Source organism: Anoplophora glabripennis, unplaced genomic scaffold, assembly GCF_000390285.2.
Source record: "Anoplophora glabripennis isolate ALB-LARVAE unplaced genomic scaffold, Agla_2.0 scaffold933, whole genome shotgun sequence".
Taxonomy (NCBI): domain Eukaryota; kingdom Metazoa; phylum Arthropoda; class Insecta; order Coleoptera; family Cerambycidae; genus Anoplophora; species Anoplophora glabripennis.
In genome coordinates this window covers 143,686-162,244 of record NW_019417036.1, presented here as the reverse complement: position 1 = coordinate 162,244, position 18,559 = coordinate 143,686, and the positions used below count along the sequence as shown (strand labels likewise).

At 32.3% G+C, this 18,559-nt stretch overlaps 1 protein-coding gene across 2 annotated transcripts in view; it reads right to left on the bottom strand.

Annotated features, from left to right (window-relative positions):
• Positions 1 to 1,465: 1,465 nt before the first annotated feature.
• The window catches only part of LOC108913303 (larval cuticle protein LCP-30-like), a 52,806-nt gene continuing 35,712 nt past the window's right edge, over positions 1,466 to 18,559 (bottom strand). For both annotated transcript variants that reach the window (XM_018718832.1, XM_018718833.1), the window contains exons 3-4: positions 9,525 to 9,735; positions 1,466 to 2,035 (exon numbers count right to left, since the gene is read on the bottom strand). In XM_018718832.1, coding sequence (XP_018574348.1) covers positions 1,807 to 2,035; positions 9,525 to 9,735 — 440 coding nt within the window. In that variant the 3' untranslated portion in view covers positions 1,466 to 1,806. The remainder of the gene's footprint in view (positions 2,036 to 9,524; positions 9,736 to 18,559) is intronic.

Genomic DNA, 18,559 nt, shown 5'->3' with positions numbered 1-18,559 from the left:
CACTCGTATATCTTTTTGGAAAAGTAGGCTTATCTAATATCTACACAAAACTTTTTCTAAACATTAACTTCCTTTCATAATTTATAAAATATGTCTAATGAATTAATTCGTTTACAATAATATTTCTTGCAGTTTTAGTGGTCACTGTAAATTGTATACAGGGTGAAGACTTTAACTGAAATAAATTCGCTACCGGAGAGCTCAATAATTTTTCGAAAAATTCCTGAAAGCTGTTTACATTGACAATTTATTGATCAATTAATTGATGAAGTCGCTTCATCAAGAAATTGGACTAGTGTAATGCACCAAATCAGTTGTCAAATAACTTCATCAAGTTCTTGACGAATTAGTTCATGTTCTAATTTTCGTCAATTTCTTCGTGAAGGTCGGAAGTACCAACCCAACAGATTTCCAGCCTCAGATCAGTAATGAGGTTATGTTATTGGATTATGTAAATAATTGTGTGGCGTCGTGCGACTTTTGCATTGTTTTTACTGATTTGTTACTTACAAAAACTAATATTTATATAATATGTGCCAGAACGGTACCGCTGTTGTATCACTACAATTATGAGTGGAAAGGTGACATTTTTGAAATTTATTTTCTTCCTTGATTCATTGGTAGAACTGATTCATACGTCAAAAAACTTCACAAAGTCTGTAGCAATGTAAAACTCCACTGTTTACCAATAAATTCGTGAATTAATTGATGAAGAACTTCGTCAATTTATTGATGAATAAATTGTCAATGTAAAACAGCTATGAGACATGTTAACGTTTGAATGTATTTACCTACGTTTTCGATGCAACTTTTTTTGCAACAATATGGTATGCGACCCCTCATTGGACAGGTGGCGCAAAGACGAATCCAGCGTACTGATCATATTTATTATTCTTCAAGAGGTTAAGGGTTGCACATTAAAATGTAATTGTTAATTTTATTACTTTTCAAGGTAACGATTGCTCAAAATGTGCACCATTTACTTGTTGGAAACATCCTAATCTGTGATAGGTTTTGTCCAAGGACATTTAAATAAAGGGGACTTATTTATTTACATTTTTGGATGATGCCTCGTCTATTCACAGTCTAATTGTATCATTCTTGTCAGCTGTATAATTGTACTGAAAATGTATAGGGTGATTCACTATATTTTGACCCGCCCATTAACTTTTTTGTTTTAAGAGTTATAAAAATATGTAAAATACAAAAGTTGCACGATTTTTTATGAATTTTTCGAAAATGACATTTGAAAAACAAATGAAGTCCAAACAAAATGGCCGCGGTTGTTAACTTTGTTAATTTAAACGGATATATATTTTTACATATTTGGATAGAACGTTCTCTCTCGAGCATAGTCATATAGGGTTTATTGGGTCCATCTCTAACAATAAGCGAGATAATATTAAAAAAGGAAAGAATGTTTTTTATTAAGAAAATAAGTTGTCTTGTAATTGTTATACCTCTTTCAGGCACTTCTAGCTTTTTTCCAATTACGTAAGGATTTACAGATTTAGTTGTTCAAAAGGTGTATAGTATTCAGGTCCCTGGTAGCGAATTTATTCCAGTTAAAGTCTCCAACTTGTACCATATAAACTTATATTCGAAATCTGTTCATACATAATAAATTTCATATAAATGATAAGTTTAAGAAAAAGTTTTAGTTGAATACATACAAAGAGTTACTTATATAATCTAAATTGTAAATCATTAATTTTGTTAATATTATGTACATACACAAAAAATAAATTATCATTTACACTAGACGTTAATTCTATTTTTTTGGTTTTACTCCTAAAAATAGTAACTCTAATTCTTTATTGAAGATATTTGTGCAAGAGCTTTTTGTAGTGAAATAGGTAAGTGATCTCCTTTTGGAATAAATCCCTTTTCATCTGCAGTGTACATAATAGAATAGACCATATCGTCTGGGCCAGTGTAACTAAAGTATCCATTTGTTTTAAGTGCCTCTTGATCACTCTCTGTCATGTCAAATTTTGCAAATTCCTCAGCATTTATTTTATTTTCAGTTTCAAACCTGTAAAAATAGAATTTAAATTAATTTTATTATTTTACTTATGAAAAATTAGAATTTTTTATAAATTCAAAGCTAAGAAATTACAATTTCAATAAGGTTGGTTTTAAAATATTCTAAGAATATATTACATCACGATATATATGAATAAGTATGCCATGGATTTTGCCAAAGATGTTTATTGTCAAATATTTTGCTAAAAATAGATCATTAGAAATTCAACCAATTTTACAGGGAGGCTGTTGAAACATTATAATAATTTTTTAGTAAATGTAAAATATATTTTCCTTATATCAATATTATCAATTCGTTGCTATCAAAGCTGACAAAATAGAAACTAATTCAGCATATTAATTAGTGTGCCACTTGGTATTTTCAAATTTAATTTTTTTTATATTTCATGTCTATGTGAAAAATTTTTACTTATGATAGTAAAACGCCTAAAGATGTTTTGTTACATTTTTTTTAATTGATATACCTATCTTTTTTAGAACTAATAAATATTTTTATTAATAACCTCCATACTGTGTCACATACTATCAATTATGTTGTTAATCATGTCTTGTTCGATATTTTCTCATTCTACCAAAATTACATTTCTGAGATCTTCCTGAGTTTGAATAGATTTTCATATATATGTAACCTAAGCATATGCTGTATTGGATTTAAATCGGACAAATTAGGACTAGGAGACCAGTCTATTTGATAGATACTTTCTTATCTTTTTACAATGATGGGCCATTGTCGACCATAAAAATAACTATGCCTATAAAAAGTCGCATGGGGCTGATATTATCCAATTGAATGTGATCGTGGATTCGAGAAACACCTCCGGGGGTATGTATACCTACTTCTTGCTGTTTCATAAGAGTGTCACCTGCGCAATGCAAAAGTTATCGACCTTAGTTTACCGGTGCTCATCTTCTAGTCCGCGCATCCAGTTTCCTAGTTCTATGAAATATTTCTAAATTAATAAATAATGATAACCTATAATAAAACCTAATTCTGGTGAGATGTGCCACTGAGACTAATTCTGTTCATTATTAGAGAATTAGATACACGCATCTTGCTTTGTTCAGTAGTTGAACGAAAATTTTGCATTTTTTATTTTCTATTGAATTTGCTAGCCATAAAGTGTAGTGCACACAACTTTACAGTTTTGAGTAATGGCTGAATTTGGGTGAGAAAATAAAACATAAGAATGATATTTTAAAATACCAGAGTTATTTTTTATATATATATCAATTAAAAGATAAATATATGAAAATGTATCCAGCAGTTGCTCTTGATGATTGTCAATAAGTCAATACGTCAATTTTAAAACTTAAAAATTTTTGATACCTGTCGGCGCTGGATAGTTATTGTAACCTGGATTCCAAATAAATAATCGAATCATAATCAAGCCTACTTTTTACAAATGCATTGTTGAGTAGGTGAAGTAGATCGATACCATCAAAACTTCCAGAAAACCTAATTAAAAACTTAAATTTTTATAAGCAGACAAAGCAATATTCTCGATACAACTACTGAGAGTTAATTTTGGATCAAAATTTAGGTACACCCAAATCAACCACAACATTCATTCCATGCAAACTTGTTTAGAATTATAATTGAAAAGTAGTAACATTATCTTTATTGAAATAAGACAATTATTATACAGGGTGTTTGGAAAAGTTAGTACAAAATTTAAGGGGGTGAAAGTAGAGCCAAAAATTGTAAAAAAAGTTCCTATAAATATTGGTCCTCCGGAGCACCGTTATTGAGATATCATTTGGATGTTTTTTAAAATAACTTTCTTTCTGATTAAGGTAACGGAATGAAAATTGTAGGTAATAATCATGCCATAAGGGTCTTTAACTGCCACAAGTTTTATCAAAATCGTTTATAAATAAGGACAGTTTTGTAACTACTCTTAACAGAAATTTTTCGATTTTTTTTTATTCCTTTGAATTATCAAACACATAATATTATTTTTTAATGAATTAGATTTTTTTGAAGAAAAAATGTCTACTTTTTTTTCGAATTCTGCGTAGTTTAGTCAGAAATAATTATTTTTTAAATAATTTAGATATGTATTTTTTATATAAAATTCAAAAAGATGTGTATTTTACAATAATAAAGTTAGAGCGATAAAATTTATAGGAGACATAAAATAAAACTGTCAGCTACCCTGCCATAATTTCAAAAATACTTAATTTCGTACAGGGTGGTAGAAATTTAATGCCGAATTTAGTCAACTTTAAACCATCAACTTATTTTTGCGCAACCTGATGAACAATTTTGTTCGCTTTCGATTGGTATAATGATTCCCTAGACCTATGTCTTCTGGTTTTTTAAGTATTTACTGTTTTTCTTGCAGTCAACGGATATCGCATAATTTCTTGCGACGATGGCTGTGAAATTTTTAGTGGATCTTCAAACGAGCACTGTCACCAGTTTATTGTTGTCAATACAGTGAATGTTTATTTAAGTATTATTTATTGTTAAAGAATGGAAAACGTTAACATTTATTCAAATGCTGACATTCTAAATTTATTATTTATTCATGGAGAGTGTCACAAGATAATAAATATGTACAACTTGCAGAGCATCTAATGAGAGATGTACTCATTGACTACCAATCAGTAGGGATAAATTAAAAATAATTTTAATAAGATAACAGAATTAAAGTATATAATAAGAATAGTAATTATTTTCAGAAATCTAATTAATTTGCTTAAGAGACCGCCATCTACTTGTCAACAGTTATGTATCTTTCTTGTTACTCCATCTGTAACAGCTCCGAATATTTGGGCAGCAGGTAAAGTTTCAAAGGCTTCTCTGGTGGTGACAGATTTGGAGATCTTGTTGGCCAATCCCAGGGTTCTAGACGTCTAATCCACCTGTCTTCAAACATTTCATTTAATTGGCGGGATACTTCGTTTCCGCAGAGAGGTGGAGCACCGTCTGGCTGATACCTGCAGCTTTTTAGTTGATCTAGGGGTAGATTCTCTAAGAAATCTGTTGCAATGGTTCTCACAATATGGAGTAATCTTTGTTTATTTAAATTGTACTCGTAAATAAAGTACCTCACCTGATTGTCTTTAACTACGAAAAATACGTTGACACTAAACTTGAACGTTGATAATTTCTTTCGCGGATGACATGTGGATTTTCTGTTATCACACACAAGATAAGTTCAAAACTTGTGTGGGAATGTTTACAAATGCTCACTGAATTGCCACCAATAATACAGTTAGACTGTGTTGGGTGCCAGGAAACAAAGGCATTTGTGGGAACTTGCTAGGAGGAGATCCGAGATAGAGTTCATTGGCCCGGAGCCCTTCTGCGGTACATCTCCCAATGTGGTCAGGCGAGCTCTGGACAGAACACAGGACATACTGAAGGGCATGCCATTGTAAGAAGCTCATGGAATATCCTTCGAAGGAAAGAGCATATGTTTTGCAGAGCTTGAATAAAATTCGGCTCGGGATACTGACGAGACTCATAACAGGACATTATCACTTTAGGAAACATCTACATAAGCTAAGGCTTGTAGATAGTCAGGTCTGCCGAGGATGTGACTCGGTGGATGAAAAAACCTCTCCGCATATCCTGCCCAGGATTTGCACGTAGTAGAATGACGCTCCTAGGAAGACCCTATTTGGAATCCAAGGAGCTGAGAGAAGCTTTTGGACTTTGTTAAAAGAATAAAAGTACTTGCTGAATAGGACTAAGTAGTGGGGCGTACAATAAGCCTAATAAGGCCGCGGTACCATGGGTCTTATCAGAACCAACCACTAGGAAAAGAAGAAGAACATCTTGTAGATTATTATTTTCTGCACCGAGGTATGTTACAGACTGAGGTAGATGAACATTATACAGTAATTAAAATGAGACCAAATGTTTTTTGTTGTATGTTAGATCATTTTGAAGTGTTAATAAATAGTTCTTGCGCAATATACTGACATCTTGTTTTATATTGTTCTATAATAGCTTGAATTATATCATTCTTAAATTTCCTTTATAGAATTGACGTTTTCTTTTAATGTCATATATGATACTAGCTGTAAACCAAATCGGATATTTATGAATTTTAGAAGTGGGTTTAGGAACATATAAACATGTTTTAAAACTGTTGCCAACCAGAATTAGGATCTTCAAATTTTAATAAAAATTACCAGTCTTAAGCACTTATATGGCGATACAAACTACAATAATCTGACTCTAAAATTAAAAGGAGTGTAAGTTTCTGTTAGATATCCTTCTGAGATAACATATTCAAAGGAGGGTGGTGAATATCAGGGTCATATGATTTAATAACTTCGCAATTCCTGTTAGTTAAGACAAGATTTAATAACCTATTATTAATATTAACAACATTATTGTATTGCATCAGCCCTCTAAGGTAGAGAAAGAATTCAATAAATAACTTTATCCGTGAGATGTAATCAATTTATTTAGAAAGAATTAGCTTCCACTTTAATTCTTCCTCCAACTATATCTATAGAGGAAACAATTTCACGTACAAAGTTCAAATCTACTTCAGTGACAGTTATGTTTGAATTCAAGGCGAACAAAGCACCAACACCTCTGACAGTAGGATCTTCAAAGGCATATTCCATTTTTTCTCAAGACTAAGTAAAAACATTAGAATAGATTCGTTATCTAAATCAAAAAAGTAAAATAACAATTTTACAATAATTTGTGTCTCATACTACGATAGATCTTATTTTAATAGTTGCGATATCCAAATGGTTGTGTAATTAAAAATACGAATTTTAAAATAATTAAGTAGTTGTATAACCTAATAACAAGTTAATTATTATGCAATTTATCCTAAGTTATCATTAGTTTGTACACTTTGTTGACATTAATTTGTTTAAATTAATATATGCAACTAATTCATGTCTTCTACGCTGGTTAATTATAAATTTTATTAATAAGTTTCAGAAATACCTGATCAAATTCCAATAGATATTAACATATATTTAAAAAACGGGTGCAAGAGGAAATGGTGCAAAATGTGAACTTTGAAGAATTTAACCTTTTTAATCGCAGACACGAACAGGAAATTTAAGCATATATATTAGTTCCTTTGAAGGATACTTCTCTCTGCCATTTTAAATATTTATAATTAAATTTATTGTTGTTGTGATATTTTGTTGTTTTATTCATATGTATAGCATCTTTGTTTTAAAATGTATGGTTTGCCAAGAAAAAAAGATTTTTGTGAAGCTCTCTCTATTTATTTTTGAAATATTTTGCTTATAACAATTTCTTTGAGTTATCCAAAATTTTTATATTTTTTTTATAATAAAGCTTTTAGAAGATATACCATTTCCGTTAGATACAATATTACAAATATGTGACACAATGTAACCCAACAAGATTTTTCAAAATTCAATTCAAAATTTAAAAAAATATTAACTTAATTCATATAAAATTACATTTTTTTCTTTATTTCAAAATATGTTTTAACTATAAACAATTGCGGTTAATTTGGTGACCTACATAAAAGAACTTTTACTTTACTCATATATAGGGCGTTTCAATTAAAACATCCTACCTGAAATATAATATATCGGAATTAAAAAAAAAAACAGAAAAACCGGGGACACGTCGACTTTCGTTTCAAGGAGGACACGTGATGACGTAAGTTTTGCTGTCTTGGAAGCTACCCCTTAGGCAGCGACACCTAATTTTAAAGCTTTTTCAATTCTGCTCACGACGACATACGCCTTTTTAAATTTTGGTTTGGATATGACAATAAAATTATCACTTAAAGTATAAGACAAAATATCAATGAATGAAAGAATGATATTTTATTAAATATTAAAATTGGTTTCCCTCTGCATCCATACAATAATAAAATATTTGCTCCACTTCCGAATGAACATTATCTGACGACTTTCTTCAACAATCTGCACCTATCCAGTGATTTGGAAAGTTCTGATCACGCACAGCTACGGCACAATTTGGTGGAGCAACATCCTACTGAAAACACACATCCTCTTCTGGCAAAGCGTTGTCATTTTCCAACACTTCCACAATTACTGGATACATATTCGTTTCCAGTAGATTCAGATACATGTTTTCATCCAGATTTCCCGGTAGGAAGAAAGGCCCTATGAGGTTGTCTCCCAGTATGCCCGCCCAAACACTGAATTTTCTTCGATGCTGCATATGAGTTTCATAAAAAATGCGTGGATTTTCATCACTCCAGTAGCGGCAATTATGGCGGTTGACTCGACCATCCAGATGGAAATTCATGGGAAAAACAGGTTGAGTACAAAAAATTTGGATTCCTTCTAGCACGATCACTCATTGGGTGGCAACTAGGTAGTAAGTTTCTTGTTGGTTCCATTCCGATGTGACCCAGGACAGCTACCCTCATTACGTACGACCTGTTCACGTTGATTCTTTCTGTTTGCAACCGATCCAGTTTCCGAAAATGTATGCACTAAATCCAGGACATACCAATGCAAAATGTTTTTATTAGGATAACGATCATTAGAAATATGTGCTGCCTGCCGTGCACAGTCATTACTCTTGTAGAATAAACTAATTATTTCCACTTTGTTGTTGCAATTGTATAAACAATTTTCACGAATTCACTTTGTGGTGATTTTACAGGATATTGTCTCGACAATACAAGACGTGACAATCTTGTCTGTTTAATAAAACAGGTAAAAAAGTTGAACTGAAGTATTTTGGGGTAGAGGTATATTTTATGTTAATCAGAAAAGAATTGGAATTAAGACTGATTTATTTTCTATAGTTACAATAAATGTAACTTTTGCTACAGTGACTCTATACGAGCCACTGTAACTTTTGCTAAGTAGGAAAAATGTATCGTCATTGCTCGGACGACCGTGTCTAGGAACTTTGATCCGTCGCGTCCTGCATTTATTGCAAAGTTGCAAACAAATTTTTTTATCGAGCAATTGTTGAAGAATGCCCGAAATGCTTGGAAATATTTGTTCGGAAGTGGAGCAAATATTTTAATATTGTCTGAAAGCGGAGGGAAACCAATTTGAACACTTAATAAAATAACATTCTTTCATTCATTGATATTTTGTCTTAATTTTTAAGTGATATTCTTTAAGTCATGAGCAGAATTGAAAAAGCTTTAATATTTTAAAGTAGTGGCGATGGCGTATTATTTTATTTAGAAAAATATGCCACCGATATCCTGTAGCTTTGCCACTGAAGCATCTAAGTTTTAGAAAAAGGCCTCAGATTTTGGACGATGTTTACATAAATACATATGCCCAATTTCAAATTGTTTCACTTACTAGTTTTTAAATGATTTAAAAAAATTGAAAATACTTTTTTTTTTAAGTTTAACACCCTGTACCTTTTTAACGAAGCGTCCGAGATAAAAACTTTATAAGAAATACTCCCCTTAAAATTAACTAAAGAATACGAGGTTTCATTTTTGTTCACCGTTTGTAAATCACCATATTAAAGTTGCAACAACGACAAAATTAAGCGTTAATGAAATACTCACTCCCAGTGGTATCCTTTAATGTCATTATGGTTTATTTGACGAATAATTTTCCATTTACCATTATCAAAATGTTCATTCTTTCTAAGATTTCTAAAATTTCTGTTGGTATTAGCTGAGGAAGTAAGTTTGGGTTTAACAATATTTTTGCTCAAAACTGTTCCAGCAGTCTCTAGGTTACTGAAGTATATCGATTTTCTTCCAGTGTGTTTACCTGAAAATAATTTTACAATTTTAGAGTAATGATTTTAAACGTCCCAAAGTCTGAAAGTACTCGTATTTATTTTTGGCATTTCTTAAGTACATTTTTTGGCTATTTTGCGAACAATAAATTAAAATAGGGGGAATTACAAGTGTAAGTTGAACTTGCTTCTAATTTATTGAAGTTAGTAAAGAGTTTTAAAGACAGAGTCGTTATCGCAAAACACGTAACTTATACATCAGCATCCTATATTTTTATAGTAAGAAATTTAAGATAGAAAAAAATTTATATTTCAGTAAATTAAAAAATTTTACTAATTCACGAAAAATTAACAATAATTACAAAAATTAAACAAAAAATCTTTAATAAATAAATCAGTTGTTAATTTATATAATAGTAACCTAAGATATTCTAAAAATATAGTTGTAATTAAAGAATTAATTATACAACAAAACATGTAGTATCCGACCGAACTTTCGGTTTCGGCAAGTTTCGGCAAGTATCGGCGCTAAATTGGAGTTTCGGTTTAACTTCAGTTTGGTAGAAAATCTCCCGAAACTACGACTGAACCGAAATTCATACGACCTATAGACAAGTACTACCTTAGGCAGTGATCGGCATAATGGAGAGTGTCGAGTGTACTAGACCGCGCTCATACGAGTTATGGTTTCTGGTTTAAACCGTTAAATAAAGTTTAAAAATTCTATTCAAACATTTATTACAAAATGATACAATATAGTTGTGAATTAAATGAAAGCTAAGACCTAAGTGTGTGTCGGTTGCTTGTTACATATTCGCCATCCGCAACAATTCATCATTTCTGCGAACACAGTGGCGTGCCATAACTTACGCTTCCTCCGCTTATTTATTTATTTCTTTCTTTAGATGGACGAGTCTATTTTTCTTTGTTTTAATATTGTTAAGTATAAAGTTTATTTTTTGAGCAAAGTACTTCTTTTGTATTTTTATTATTATAATTACTTATGTGCCTTTTAAAATGATGGGTTGATAAGTTGATTGTTGTTGCAAACTTGAATGTTCGTACTTTGAATGTCAGAGAGACTGATTATTAATTGATATACATAATAAAAACTGATATTTATAAGGTTTATTTTATTAAGTGAAATACATACATCCAAAATCTCATCCCATATCAAATAGGATAGTTTTTTTAAAGCAACTAAACTATTCATTTATTAAACAACTGTTTTTATGAACACAAGCATGTATTTGCAACTAGCTAAAATGGACAGAAACTTAAAACATATACAAAAGAATTACCTTAAAAAGAAGTTTCGGTTCCGGTTTCGGTCGAACCTGAAATAGAAACCAAAATTCGGTTTCGGTTGTAAAAACTAGTTTCGGTCGGACACTAAAAACCTGTATCTAAATCAATGAATACAGAATTTGACTAAAAAAATAAAATAGAAAAAAATATATGTAGGTATTCACAAAATTTTCAACTGAGGGAAAAAAATCAATATTTTATTAAACAATATTATTATTAAATTATCAAATCTCGAGAAAACTTATTTTTATTTAGCAGGGACTTCTCAACTTCAATTTACACGTTTATTCACAACTAATACACGCAAAGTAACTAATAAAATAATATAACAATATTATATATAATCTAGCTCTGCGGACCTAGTAGGTCCATGGCTTGGTTGACTATCTTTCTCCACTTGTTTCTATCCTTTGCCTTTTCTTTCCACCTGACAATTCCCAGTTGTTGTAAGTCCCTCTCCACCTCAGTTTTACATCTTGTTTTCGGTTTTCCTCTCCTCTTCTTACCGCCAATTGTTCGTTCCACTACCATTTTTGGTATCCTTGTCCCTGACATTCTTTCAATATGTCCCATCCATCTTAATCTTTGCGCTTTTATCACATTTACTATACTTGCCTCCTTATATAAGCTTTTTATTTCCTCATTTGTTCTTCGAAACCACCCTTCTTCTGTTCTTTTCCCTCCAAAAATTTTCCGCAATATTTTCCTCTCCCATACTTCCAATCTTGTTCTGCTTTATTCAACGTCCACGTTTCACTGGCGTATGTAATTACTGGTCTTATCACTGTCTTGTACAGCCTTATCTTTGTTTGTCTAGAAACGTTTTTGTTTCTCAGTATTCTCTGCAACCCCGCTACACTTTTGTTTCCTAACATTATTCTGGATTCGATTTCTTCCTCTATTTTCGGTCTTCTTCTAAATAAGGTTCCTAAATATGTGAAATGTTCAACTTCTTCAAATCTGTACGTTTTCCCTCTGTTTGTATCTACTTTCAGAAACTTGTCTTTTTGATATTCTTCTTCCGACCATTCCATGTACTTAGTTTTTGTCTCATTAATATATAGTCCCCTTTTAACTGACTATTATCTATTCTCCTTATTACCTCTTTTAGTTCTGCTTTATTTCTTGCTAACACTACAAGATCATCCGCAAATGCCAAATACTGATGTCTTTTATAGTAAATAAGGCCTGATCTATTAATTCCTGCATCTCTTATGACTTTTTCTAGCACTAAACTAAATAACACTGCTGATAATGGATCCCCTTGTCTGACGCCGTTTTTAACTTCGAACTCTTCCGTGCATCTATTGTTTACTTTTACTTTATTCTCTGTCTTTTTTCAATGTTAGGCGTACCATGTTCCTTATCTTCTTGCTGATTTCGAATTCCTCTAAGACCTTATATAGTTCACTTCTTTTTATTTTGTCATAAGCTTGTTGATAATCTATAAACAGAACTACTGTTGGCTTACCGTATTCGAAGCTTTCAGCCTGAATTTCTCGCAGAGTGAAAACTTGGTTTACTGTACTTCTTCCTTGTCTAAACCCGCACTGATATTCACCAATTTTATCCTCCGCTTCCTTTACCAGCTTGTTTTTTATACAAGTGGCCAGTATTTTATATGCTACATTCAGCAATGCTATTCCTCTGTAGTTTTGGCATTCCCTTCTATTCCCTTTTTTATGGATAGGGCAAATTTCTGCTTCCGTCCATTCCTTTGGCAGTTCTCCCTTTACCCAACATCTTTCTAGTAGTTTCTGTAATTGGTCGGCTAGTTCACGTCCTCCATATTTAAATATTTCGGCTGTTAATTTGTCACTATTATTATTTTTCAATTTTGACAGTATCTTTTTAATTTCCTCTTTACTTGGCGCTGGCACCATATTGTCTCCTTCTATGTTGCTATTATTTTCTTCTCTTTCCGTATCATCGGGTTCATCTCCATTTAATAATTATTCTTTCCACCTGTTCAATATTTCGTTTTCTCCTGCCACTATCTTCCCATTCTTATCCTTATAAAATACTGGTCTTGGTTGATACCCCCTTTTCTCATTCTTCACTCCATGGTATAAATTACTAATATTGTTATTTCTTAAGTTTTCTCCTATTTGTTCTAATACCGTTTCATAATTTTTCCTTTTCTTATTTTTTAGTACTTTTTTAGTTTTCCTTCTTTGCTCTTCATATTTATTCTTTGCTTCCTCCGTTCGTTCTTGTAGCATCGTTTGCCTCAATTTTCTTCTAGTTTCTAGCTCCTCCTTACACTCATTATCAAACCATTCTTTTTCCTGTTTCCTCACTTCTTTCCTGTATTTTTCACCTGCTCTTACTATTTTTGTTTTTATTCCTGTCCACATTTCTTTTATAGTTGTCGTTTCATTAATATTATTACTGCTACTTAATTCTCTACTTAGATTGCTTTCACATTTTATTTTTTCCTCTCTGGTTCCTGGCCTAGCAACTACTCTATTTCTTATTTTTTCCTTCCTCTGGTTTCAAGTTTCTGGTATCTGTTGATCTAGTTTTGCTCCTACCATGAAGTGATCCGTATCTGCGTCTTAACCTCTATAAGTCCTTATATTTTTAATGCATTTTACCTCCGGCTTTTTTATTGCAATGTGGTCTATCTGATTTATTGTTTTCCCATCTGGTGATCTCCATGTTCCTTTGTATATTTATTTCCTTTGGAAGTATGTACTTTTTATAATCAGGTTCTTTTTCTTTGCAAAATCAATTAAGAATTTTCCATTTTCATTGGTTACTTCGTGTTTGCTATGATCTCCTATTGTGGGTTTATACATTTACTCCCTACCTATTTTTGCATTTGTATCCCCCAACAAAATTTTCACACACTTTGGAATCTCTTCGTATAATCTATCTATATATAACAATATTACATAACCAAATTATTTCCATTTCAGTTAACTCACTCCCATATTCAATGCACTTTTGCACCATTTTCCCCAGTTCCTTAGCTTCTCGCTCAATAATTTCAGAACTATTCTGACAAACTAGCGGAGATGGTGCCTATTTTCTTTCTACGAATACCGTTGTGGAGCAAAATTGCAAAACACGATTTGTTCACATCTTCTATTTTTCAAATACAGACAACGCTAGATTTGAAATACAATACAAATTAGGTTTCTTTTCTTTGGACTTTCAAAATTTACTTAATTACTAAAAATGGTTACAACGTACAAACCATATTGTCTATTGACATTAGACAATTACACAACGTTTGATCCAGAAGACAAACAAACCGCATTTTATATGGTTTATCCTACTACATGTTTAATTGTTTTTGTTGTTTTTTTTTGAGAACTTATTGATAAAACTGGAATATTGCATTAAGTATAGCAAACAAATGAAAAATCGAAAAAATAAAAGACGCTGCTGAAATTCTGGAAGCGTATTGATCAATATACAGGGTGGGCCACCAGTAACGCCTCGGTCGCTAGTGACCAAACGGCAAATGTTACAGAAACCTGTTTAGGTGGGTATGTGTAGGTTGATTACGGCTACATTTTAAAAATATTTTGAAATATACAGGGTGTCCAGGAAAAGCGTACCATATCAAAGTTATGTTTTTTTAAATGGAACACCCTGTATTTTACTGCATTTTTGAAAGCACCGTAAAAAAATAGGTGAACTTTATTAAAGGTTCTGCATACCTAGGACTTACAGTTTGTGAGATATTTCAATTTTAGTGAAAATGCAGGCATAGCGTAGAAATTTAATATTAGCAATAAAAAAATAATTTTAAGGAAGCAGCTTTGGAGGGTCTATTTTAGATCCTTGAAGTTATAAATTGTTATATTTGTCGTCACTTAGTATTATACAGGGTGTTCAAAAAACTGCTGAATACTTCTCTCAACTTTAAACAGCAATAACTTGGTTATTTTAAATGGAACACCCAGTATATTTTTACTTTGAGAGTTAGGAAATTTAAAACTCTTTCAAACTGTATATAGGTTTCCTATACCTATCTCCAACGGTATTGGAGATATTTGTGCCGTTTCGTTTTTTATCGATTTTTTTTGTAAGATGTATCCACGTGTCTCTATCGAGGTCTTTACTGAATTGGTTTGGGTTCTTCTTGATGACGTCTCTGTAAATATAAGGAGAAAAATGTGAATGCAAATACATGGCACACCTGCACATTTTTCATATTCAGTGAGAAATTATATAAATCGATAATTAAGTAATAAATGAGTAGGTAAGAATGGTTCATGTCAGTGGCTACCACAGGTGTCCAAACCTCTCGTAATGGACTTCTTTGTTTCGGGCTGTATAAAAATATATCTTGTACACAGTGTTCCACCTACTACTTGCGATGATATGAAGGAAAGGATTAGATATGCATTTGCCACAATCACCCCAAATATTCTAAGGAATGTGAGAATATCATTTGAAGATAGAATAAGATGCTGTATTCAAGAGAATGGTTATCAATTCGAACATCTATTAAAATTTTTCTTTGTTTCTTCTAAAAGTAAAATTTTCTTTAATAAATATTTTTCATGTTCATAAATAATTCAGTTACTTACTACAAACATATTTATACAAAATTAATAACTTTTTATAATTATTCGGCTTATAAAATAATATTTTTTATTAGAAAACTTTTTTGAATATTTTCATGATAATGATAAAAGGAACTTTTACTTTTAGAAAAAACAAAGAAAAATTTTAATTGATGTTCGAATTGATAACCATTCTCCTGAATACAGCATCTTATTCTATCTTCAAATGATATTCTCACGCAAATGCATCTCTAATCCTTCCCTCCAATATCATCGCAAGTAATAGGTGGAACATTGTATACAAGATTTTTTATATAGCTCGCAACAAAGAAGTCCATTACGGTGAGGTCTGGACACCTACGTGGCCACTGACATGCACCATTCCTACTTATCCATTTATTACTAAATTTTCGATTTAAATAATTTCTCACTGAATATGAAAAATTTGCAGGTGCGCCATCTAATTGCATCCTCATTTTTCTCAATATATTTAAAGAGACGTCATCAAGAAGAACCCAAACCAATTCAGTAAAGACCTCGATAAAGACACGTGGATACATCTTTAAAAAAAAAAATCGATAAAAAACGAAACGGCACAAATATCTCCAATACCGTTAGAGATAGGTATAGGGAACCTATACACAGTTTGAAAGAGTTTTAAATTTCCCAACTCCCAAAGTAAAAATATACTGGGTGTTCCATTTAAAATAACCAAGTTATTGCTGTTTAAAGTTGAGAGAAGTATTCAGCAGTTTTTTGAACACCCTGTATAATACTAAGTGACGACAAATATAACAATTTATAACTTCAAGGATCTAAAATAGACCCTCCAAAGCTGCTTCCTTAAAATTATTTTTTTATTGCTAATATTAAATTTCTACGCTATGCCTGCATTTTCACTAAAATTGAAATATCTCACAAACTGTAAGTCCTAGGTATGCAGAACCTTTAATAAAGTTCACCTATTTTTTTACGGTGCTTTCAAAAATGCAGTAAAATACAGGGTGTTCCATTTAAAAAAACATAACTTTGATATGGTACGCTTTTCCTGGACACCCTGTATATCTCAAAATATTTTTAAAATGTAGCCGTAATCAACCTACACATACCCACCTAAACAGGTTTCTGTAACATTTGCCGTTTGGTCACTAGCGACCGAGGCGTTACTGGTGGCCCACCCTGTACTATACTCAAGCTACATTTAGTATCACAAGGTGATGTATTTTAAAACGTTATTAACGGTATTATCTAAAGAAAATTGGAACGTTGATCGAGACTTCAAGCTGACGCTACAAATTATTAAGTTATCGACCTGTAAAGAAATATAAGTAATGGAGTTTACCCTATCGTGCATATCTATTTACCTCCCCTGAAAAATTATCGCATGAACAACGTGCATTTTGCTAGTTTGCCCCTAGCGTAGTGAAAAAATGTCGAAAGTGGGGAAGTATTTGTTGCAGCTCTGAAACTAATCCCCGCCACGTTTTGAAGGGTGTTGAATCCGAATTTGAAGTCCGTTGAATTTCTAACCCTGCTCATCACTCGTATTTAGCTAAAAACTACCCCTCCTTTGATTTCGGGAACTAGCAGTAAACTCTATATGCTCCTTCCTTCAATTTCGAGGATGTTGATCACGAGCTTTTTTAACCCTTGTAACTCCCTTGAACTGACAAAATCTACCCTTAACTTAAGTTCTGTCCCTAAAACCAACCTTCATGGTCCTCCTCCCGTTTTCAAAGATGCTGAAGAATATTATAATCACGACCCTCCTCAACCCTAGCAGCCCCCTCATGGGTTACAACCACCCCCAATCTGGTTTCATGGAATCAGACAAGGCAATTTCCCATTTTCGAGAGTGCTGATCACGTATAACGGGGTGACAATATCATATAACTCTTGAAAAATGGGGAGGGTCGTAGTCATAATGATTAGCACCCTTAAAAACGGGGGAAGGAATATAAAGTTCATAGTTTTTGGCCATTCGCGAGAGATGCATAAGATTAGAAATTCAACGAACCTCAAATTCGGATTCAGCATCCTTGAAAACGGTGGAAAGGGTTGGTTTTGTAGCTACAACAAATATTTCCTTAAATAAACTTTTTTTTTCCACGGTCGGGAGTAGAAATCAGTTTCTATGACATCAAAATTAAAACAGAAGTAGTCGATTATTCCCAAGGGAGTATAATGCTCCCAAGGGAGTTTACATTATGGAGAACGTTTTTCATGCAAAAAAAAAGATAACATTGAAATTATTTATTGACATTTAAATTAAATGTTACATTTGTACAATTTTCAAAATTAATATTAGAAGGAATATTACTTTCGCTTACATTTACAGTTTTTGTGATTGCGCTAGTAGTGGTACCTACTAAAACCTGATTAGCAATTTTGGTCTTATTTTCAATGGAGTTCTCGACATAACCCTCAGCGACTGTCGTTGATTTCCAACCAGCATGACGCTTTATTGTCGTGATATCCACACCAGCATCTGCCAGTAATGTCGCTGAAGATCTTCGTAAGCAGTGACCAGTATAACATGCAGCATCAGGTAATTTTAAATACGAAGCTACTACACTCGGAATTTTTCCCATGGTATTCTTGCCAACTGGCTGCGAACTACATTTTCCTGCTTTGTAGTACAAAAAAAGGCGCTTATGCTTGACGTGGGGAGGACGAAGGGACAGGTATTTTCGAAACAATTCAAGCATATTTCCCACATCGGTAACCACAAAGGTTCGTGGAATCTTTGTCTTAGTGTTTGGAATTTTTACAATCAAGGAAGAGCCTACATCCTCAATATCATCTACAGTTAAATTGACTAGTTCATCAGTTCGACAAGCTCCGGCAATCCCCAGAATTAATCCAACCTATAAAAAATCAAAATACTTAATAATTGAAATACCTAACAACAAAAGTAATCTTACCTTAATCATTAAGAATTCTTTGTCATCTGCACTTGATAGAAAACGGTCGATTTCACCCTTTGTCAATATTTTCGATTTTTTCGCTTGATATCCGTCACCGG